The 8,896-nt window shown below is 43.6% G+C and overlaps 1 protein-coding gene across 1 annotated transcript; it reads left to right on the forward strand.

Moving 5' to 3' along the window:
* Positions 1 to 1,052: 1,052 nt before the first annotated feature.
* On the forward strand, positions 1,053 to 6,492 carry LOC124680435 (NADH dehydrogenase [ubiquinone] flavoprotein 1, mitochondrial). Its single transcript, XM_047215493.1, has 2 exons — positions 1,053 to 1,217; positions 4,782 to 6,492. The coding sequence occupies exons 1-2, from the start codon at positions 1,164 to 1,166 to the stop codon at positions 6,243 to 6,245; spliced, it is 1,518 nt and encodes a 505-aa protein (XP_047071449.1). The 5' UTR covers positions 1,053 to 1,163; the 3' UTR covers positions 6,246 to 6,492.
* The last annotated feature ends 2,404 nt before the right edge of the window (positions 6,493 to 8,896 follow it).

The raw sequence follows: 8,896 nt of genomic DNA on the forward strand, positions 1-8,896 counted from the left end.
TTTGATTCTATACTACTTTTAAGCCATTATGAATATTTTTTTATTTTGCTTTTACTAAAAAATTGCTTGTACATTGACGTGTTATATTTTTCGTATGGGAAACAAAATTATGTTTAGTTGCCCCACCCCTAGCATGAAATCCTAGATCCGCCACTGCTTTGATGGTTATTAGAATGGTGTTGATGCGAGTGATTAATCACTTTGGCGAGATCATTTTTTTTCAATGTGTGTATTTTTGGTTTTCAGTCATTTTGTCAGTCGAGAGGCTAGATGTAATTGGTTTTTTGGATGTTAATATATTCTTATCATAAAAATAATACAAATTTGAATTAATTAATTTGAAATACACGTTTTGAGGGGAGTCAATCTAGAATGGATGGAGCAATACAATAGACACGTGGTTACGATAACATGCCCTCATGGGCTTCAAACGGGCCACATCTCCTCAACATGCCTGTGTAGTGCGGTGTTAAAGTGGGAGCTAGCACACTCTACCACGTTTGCTATACACCGACCAGGTTGGCGCGTACCGCGCTGCACCCCGCGCGCGGTACAGGCTGGTCTAGTTAGGTGCTGGATATTTTTGTATGTTTATGTATTCTTTTCTTTTGTGTTTCTTTTTTTCTTTTAAGATTTAATAATGTTAAATTTGGAAAATATGCATATTTTAAAAAATGTTCATTTGTTTAAATGAATTTTGAAAAATTCAAGTTATAAAAATGTTAAAAATTGAAAAATATTCATATTTGAAAAATATTCAGATTTTGAAAAATGTTCAAATTCGAAAATTATGCAAAAAAATTTTATTCAAATTCTGAAATTATGAAAATTCAAAAAATGCTCAAAATCTTAAATTCCTCAAATTAAATGTTCAAATTTAGAATTGTTCAGATTCAAAACAGATAAGAAATGAAAAGAAAAAACGAGAAAGAAAAAAATAATTAACTGGGCCGGCCCAACATGCCTCGCGTGGGTGTGCGGTGGTCCGCCCGCACCGACCAGGTCGGCGGACAGGACGTCCCCACTCTAGTACTCTACAGCCGCGGCCTCCAAGAGCGCAAACCCTGTCGCTGCTTCCCTTTCCTGGCCCGGAGCTCGCCCAATCTCTCACCGGTTTCTCCCCAATCCGACGGACTCGAGGCCGGGCGGAGGTGTAGGCGGAGATGGCGCTGCGGCGGGCCCTCCTGAGATCGGCCGAGATCTCCCCCGGTCGCAAGGTCAAAATCCCTATCTTCTCCCTCTCCCACACCCCCTCTCTCGCGCTTGGATCTGCTGGTCGTTCTCCCTGTAAAATGGAGGGACTGGCGGATTTGCGATGTCGGAACCGGAGAAGGGTGCCGGCAGCTGAAAATATCTCTGGGGGACATGGTTTCTAATTCAGAGGACATGTAGAAGAGATCGAGTTAGATCCTAAAATGGCCATAGTCAGCTCGACAAGTCCCACAATCGCTTGTTTCAGCTGTAGGAACTACAGTACATGCGCACCAGTTCGCCCGACGTTTGGCTGGACAGACACCGCGTACACCCGAGTTATAAATTTTGGATAGAGATTATAGTTTACTGGTACCTCATGTGCTTTGTGGGTGTAATTTGATGTTGCAGGGTTAGGTTCGCAAAACTTGCTTGCTGGATTTTATTCCTCTTTTCATGTGCTCTGATGCCAGTGTCACCGGAGAATTCGTGTTGTGTTATTTATTTTTCTGTGTGCAGTCTTATAGTCTTTCAGTATCCCTTATGATTATGATGAAATGGTTACAAGTTTCATCATTTCCTGATTGGCTGGGGCATGTGGTCACTTCCTTGCGCTGGAACATGTAAAGAAAAATATATGGTACTCTCCTTTGCTTGGACTGCTAAATGGAGTAGCAGGCTTTTCTCTTGAGACTATTGTTGTTTCCCAACGTGCATCAGAATTCCAGTTTTAATGGTAGTTTTCTCATTTTAAGTTTCCAACTACTTCCTCCATATGGAAATAAATGACTCACATTTGTCTAGATTCACGTGTATCTCCACACTAAAACGCGTCTAGATACATGTGAATCTAGAAAAACCCGAGTCACTCATTTCCGGACGGAAGGAGTATTATAAGTTTATTATCAAGATCTGACATATATGGTCGAAATGATTTCAGTAAGGCCTTGTTTGGCAGAGAGGTTTTCACGTGGATTTCAGTGTTTTTTCCCGGCGCAATAAAATACACTCAGAAACACGTCGTGGGCCGTTTGGCAGCCAGGTTTTAATTGGGCTAAAACTCTGCCAAACCCAGAAAACCCGTCGGGTAGGAGTGTATCTGAAACGCTAGGGTTACCTCGCGTTTTTTTCTCTCGTCAGCTCGTTAGACGGTTCCGGCGGCGCAGAGAAGTGAAAAAGGCGACGCTCACGTTTTTCTGGTTCATCCGCTGTACACGAGTCTAATTTCTACCCGTGTCTATGCACGAGAACTTGAGGAATTGGTTGTTGCTGGTGGCTAGCTCTACCCGTGTCTATGTAGAATATTATACCCGCTTGCCAAATAGATAATCAAACAAGAGTATTTGTGAGGAAGAGGATTGTAGTGTAACAAAGTGTTTTGGGTGACAAGAGTGTTTTCACCCAATACACTTGAAAAAAATACTCTCAAATACTTTTATATACACTCTTGCCAAACAAGGCCTAAAGGCGATCTCGGGTTTAGCTCTTATAAGGCTAATTGAAAGTTAAAAGTGATATAATCGTTATTCCCTTTGTTCTCCACTTGGGTTTTGCTGCACAATGACCCACTGTTACAGCTGCACCATCTCTTTTTCAGTATTAGTTCCTTCCTAATCCTTATCTAGGCGACCTGGAAAGCCATATAGCATGTGCCATTCATGGTTTTCTTTCCTGTGATAAGTAAAATATAATATAAATTGCCAATTTGATATTAATCAAGCATTTTGGTTTTACTGTGCTATCTTTGATTTTCTGATAGTTAGTCTATGGACTATTTGCTCTTTGCTGGGCTGATATATGCTTGATTCTCATCAACAAGCCAATATCATATGACACAGTGAAACCTTCATTTGCATAAATTGGGAACTGACCTGAAACATGCAATAGGGTAATGCATTCTTGACTTCATTTGGCCATATTTTGTAAAACATTATCCTTCCGTATACTCTATGCTAGACTAGTGCACTAGCTGAGACTTGATAGTGATTGAAAGGGCATCAGATCTAACTAAGCATTTATTTAATTATTTGTCAATTCCCGATGATCATTATTCTCATGTTTTAGATGGAAATACTTTTGCTCCAGACCCATTTTACTAAACTAAAACAACCACAGTAGTCAGTTAACTGCTTTTGATAGGTTTCTTCTGAGAGGAGTCTCCATGGAACCTTCATACATGGTGTCACAGACTATCCATGTACTTCACTAGAGAGTTAAGTCTAGGAAATAAAGAATAATCAATTAACCCATTCCTCAAACTTGTGACCTTCGCCGATGTGCTTACTCGGGCATAATATATTGTTTTGACAGTTTAGGGCGTGAAGTATCAAATTTTCTAGTTGAGTGTTGAGTCAGACTTGGTCAATGGTTGAGGGTTGTAACAAGCATATTTTCCTTTTCTTTAATGTATGATTAACTTCCCTAGTGCTTGTGTTCGAGATACAATGCTGGTCAAACCCTGTAAACAGCTTGCACACCAAAATCTACTGAATAACAGAAAAGTATAAAAGTTAAAAAAATTAGAAGAGAAGCAGAACATATGACCGCCAAACTAAGTACAGAGGGGTTCACTTGTGTCCAGCACATCTCATGTTGTCTGCTACAAATCCCCCAGATTGAAGCACAAGACTTGTCCACCCATTAGCCATGCCCATCCATCCATGCGGTCAGAACACATATGAGGCAGAAAAGGAGAAAAGAAATGCTACACTAGCCCACCGCCTAGCCTCCTGCTCCGCCTCCATTAGCAGCAGTGACTCACTGGCTCCGCAGCAGCAGGCCGCTCACCAGATTGGCGGTATCTGTGCAAGAGGCTAAGGATTCGTCATTTCTGGAGATTGCCAACAGGGGGTAGACAATCCTGAGCTCCCTTCCCAATTCCAACTCCGGATCTATATGTGTGTGTGTCTAGGATTTGGGTGTTTCGATGATCTGGGGTTTGGTTTGGGTGGTGGAGAGTTATGGAGGGCGGCCATCATGATGTTCATCGCAACTCGCAAGCATGGGGTTTGGTTTGGGTGTGTCTAGGATTTGGGTGTTTCGATGATCTGGGGTTAGGTTTGAGTGGTGGAGAGTTATGGAGGGCGGCCATCATGATGTTGTTCATTGCAACTAGCAAGCATGGGTTGATGGGAAAATCACGCTGCTGTGTATTTAGTGATTGTAAATCCTTTCTGGTAAGGTGTTACAATTTGTTGAGTTGATGTGCTTTAATAGGAAAAGTTTGATAATTGCCGCTGGTTGGGTATTCCAGTTCATTTTCTTTTCATGTTGGCGCTTACAGTATTGTGTTAGCTACTTGGATTTCTCTGATTTTTGGCAGGCAATTCCCATTTTTGTAATATGTGTCCTGATAGTTTACTGCGGACAACGTGTGATTCATATATGCTATGCTCTTGCTGTAGTTTGACCACATTCGGTTAGCTTGTTTTCTGGCATCATTGCATTATTAATCTTCCTTTACTCTGAAACTACCACTGCTTTTTTAGTGTTCCTTTACTCCAAAGTTGGCTCATGCATAGTTCTAGTCATGATACGATAAAATCCATTGGCATACCCCTCATTTTGTATTTTTTTTCTCTTCTTTCCAGGCCGCCCTTGAGTACCTGCATTCTCTATCAAGGGCACAACCTGCTCGTTCTCTCGCATGTGCTGGCAACCATCTAGCTGGCAGATCATTCAGCACCCAGGCTGCTACTACGTCAAGCACACCCCAACCTCCACCCCCACCCCCACCCCCAGAGAAGACTCACTTTGGTGACCTTAAAGATGAAGATCGCATTTTCACCAACCTCTATGGTCTGTATGATCCGTTTCTGAAAGGTGCAATGAAGAGGGGTGACTGGTACAGAACCAAGGATTTAGTGATTAAAGGGGCCGACTGGATAGTGAATGAAATGAAGAAGTCCGGTCTACGAGGGCGTGGAGGTGCAGGTTTTCCTTCTGGCCTCAAATGGTCCTTCATGCCCAAACTCTCTGATGGACGTCCTTCTTATCTTGTCGTTAATGCTGATGAGAGTGAGCCAGGAACTTGTAAAGACAGAGAAATAATGCGTCATGATCCCCACAAGCTTCTGGAAGGGTGCCTGATTGCTGGAGTTGGAATGAGGGCGTCAGCTGCTTACATCTACATTAGAGGTGAATATGTGAATGAGCGTCTCAACCTTGAAAAAGCTCGGCAGGAAGCATATGCATCAGGACTTCTTGGTAAGAACGCTTGTGGATCTGGCTATGATTTCGATGTGCATGTACATTTTGGTGCTGGGGCCTACATCTGTGGTGAAGAGACTGCCCTACTGGAGAGCCTTGAAGGCAAGCAGGGTAAGCCAAGGCTGAAGCCGCCTTTCCCTGCCAATGCTGGGCTTTACGGCTGCCCCACAACTGTCACAAATGTTGAAACTGTTGCTGTGTCTCCAACAATTCTTAGGCGTGGGCCAGAGTGGTTTGCAAGTTTTGGCCGCAAAAATAACTCAGGAACGAAACTGTACTGCATCTCAGGTCATGTGAACAAACCTTGCACTGTCGAGGAGGAAATGAGTATACCTCTGAGGGAATTGATTGAGAAGCACTGCGGGGGTGTGAGAGGAGGATGGGACAACCTGCTTGCCATTATCCCTGGCGGTTCATCTGTTCCTCTGCTGCCAAAGCACATATGTGATGATGTGTTGATGGACTATGATGCACTGAAGGCTGTCCAGTCTGGATTAGGCACTGCAGCAGTTATGGTGATGGACAAATCCACGGATGTAGTTGACGCGATTGCTAGACTGTCGTACTTCTACAAGCATGAGAGCTGTGGGCAGTGCACGCCTTGCCGTGAGGGTACAGGATGGCTGTGGATGATCATGGAGAGGATGAAGGTGGGCAATGCAAAGCTAGAAGAGATCGATATGCTGCAGGAGGTCACAAAGCAGATTGAAGGGCACACGATCTGCGCCCTTGGGGATGCTGCAGCATGGCCGGTGCAGGGGCTTATCAGGCACTTCAGGCCTGAGCTGGAGAGGAGGATCCGTGATCGAGCTGATAGGGAGCTGCTGACGGCAGCTTCTGCATAAGAAACATCTGTACTAGTTTCCTGGTTTCATTCACAGAAATAATGCAAACTGGTGGAGCTCATTTTTCTGTACAAGGAGATGAAGCTTTGCTTATTGGTTTAAACCTTTATGTCGATGTTTATTTGATGCTCCCAAGAAGCAGGTGTATTTGATGAAGTAGAAACGAATATGAAGGATTGTACACTGTATGTTACATGAGCCTTCTTGTTTTCTTTAATTTTCAACTATGATTTGCTTCAAATCCCCAGAATCTGAGTTCATTTCTTAAAATTATGTTAGCGTCTGACGCCGATGTTTTCTGGTGTTGATATTATTAGGACAGGCATTGCCATCAAAGAAATCCAGCGGACAACTTCCAAAATTTTCTTAACTACGATTTCTGAAGGTTTTCTGTATTTGATTTGTACCATACCATGTTATTGCAAGCTACTACAGTAGCACTTTAGTTCAGTTTTTTTTTTCTGATCACTTATGCAAATATGCAGTTAAACAATAGAAAATTATACTCCCTCAGTGTTACCAAGGTTGTCTTAGATTTGTTAAAATTTGGATTTATCTAGATGTATACATTTAAATTTTGATAAATCTCTGACAATTTTCGTGGAAGAGAGGGAGTATTATCAACTAAACAAAACAAAGTTGAGGGTAGGATAAAACAAAACAACCTGAGGTTGGGTGGTTAGGAGGGTGGTTGTACCCCCAGCCCACCAGAGTTCAAACCCCAGGTTTGACACATGTGTGTCTCTAAAGGCGGAATATTCATTCAGTGGGAGGCGACGTTCCCGTCGACAGCGAGGCGCCTGTGGTGACTTCGTCAATTTCAAGATTAGGAGGGTGGTTGTACCCCCAGCCCAACAGAGTTCAAACCCCAGGTTTGACACCTGTGTGTCTCATAAAGGCGGAATATTCATTCAGTGGGAGGCGACGTTCCCGTCGACAGCGAGGCGCCTGTGGTGACTTCGTCAATTTCAAGATCCAATCCGCCGGCTCAGTCTTCTAGAGGTACTCATAGGGGTAGGGTGTTGTGGTGACCCTGCATACCACTGCATGTTGTAGTATGCCAGTCGTTGATATAACATTCGCGAAGTACCATTCCGCAAATATCACATCCCTCAGAGTAGTACAACAGAACATAGCAAGGTCCATAACTCATTCACATATTATTACAATACATATACACAAGTCGTCTCGGAGCTCCTCTTGGGTCCTAAGAGGATATCTCCTGGGTTCGAGGTGAACCCATCTTAACTTACAATACCATTGTCTCATTAAACAAAACATTTATTTAATCGAACAGCTACATGGTAAGAGTTGTGCTGCTCGGCTACTACTACTCCTCAGATATCTCTAGGCTTGTTCTTCTCCGGAAGCCTCCCCGGATCCGTAGACGATGATGTAGTCTACGCCTTCAACTCCTCTCGAGAGGTCGGGTGCATCATAGCCGATAACCTCGGCTCCTTCATTGTTGTCGTAGTCCTCCTCCGGACGGTTCGGACAATCTAAGCATGGGATTTAAGAGTGGTATGAGTACGAGCGTACTCAACAAGTTCATTATAGATAAGAGGTGTTTAATGCACTAGCTATGATATTAGACCGAAAGTCTAATACCAATGCAAGTTTTGGTAAACATTTCTTCAAGAGATTGCTTTTATTTCAAAGAGCTATGTCCGTCGGCCTTCACCGGTTTACTAGAACTTCATGGAGCTCCTTTCCGGCCGCGTTCGCAGTTCCTCAATCCCGGAACGAGGAGTGACAGAGTCACGATTCTTACGCTCGCAGAGGTGTGTTGCTTTACCCATAAGAGATCTTAACCTTGGTGCCAATCGGGCAGCTTTCCCGTCCACACTTCCTTCGGTGTGAGGCCCGGTATAAGGTCTAGCCAATCATGTTCCTCCGCTACCTCGAACACCCACCCTTTTGTAAGATTGTCCTCCCCTATATCCATGATGAGACCGTTCCGGGCATTCATATGCCTTCCCCTATCATCATGGATAGACCGTTCCGGACACCTTACAATCCCTCATAGACCGCAATACCGTGGGGACTTAAGGCTTCCCCGGCCTACCGCTTGTTCTTCGAACGACAAGTGTCTACGGAGCGTGCCGTGGGGACTTAAGGCTTCCCCAGCCTACCGCTTGCCGCCGACAGATACAAGTGTCTACGGTAAAGCGTATCCGTTGATGAACGAGAGGTGGAAACACTTTTGACTACTCCGTCCCACTCCGGATCTTATGGTTAACACGGGTATTACGGCACGAGAATCACTGGCGACATTTGTTGTTTAATCCTAGATGGATATAAACCCGTGCAATGGAACCTCCACCATATCAACACAATCCATGGTTCCATTGCCCACCACATAGTCATATTCATAATTATGAAAGTAGTGGTTTTGATTTTTATGCGATAGTGATAACCATAATACTTTGCAAGTAATTTGATAGAAATACTCAAATGACATGAGCAAGTGATGAACTTGCTCGAACACCGCAAAGTTCTGCAGGTTGGAAGGTGTGGACTGACCCTTGTCCTCTTGTTCTGAAAAATAGCATCATTGTCCGATAAGGGCAATGGTTAAAGAAGCAATAATGCATGATTCCGAGTTTTAGGGTTTGTTTCCCCTTTCCGATGTCGTTGTTATTTTATGAGAG

The sequence above is a fragment of the Lolium rigidum genome, unplaced genomic scaffold (assembly GCF_022539505.1).
Source record: "Lolium rigidum isolate FL_2022 unplaced genomic scaffold, APGP_CSIRO_Lrig_0.1 contig_16625_1, whole genome shotgun sequence".
Taxonomy (NCBI): domain Eukaryota; kingdom Viridiplantae; phylum Streptophyta; class Magnoliopsida; order Poales; family Poaceae; genus Lolium; species Lolium rigidum.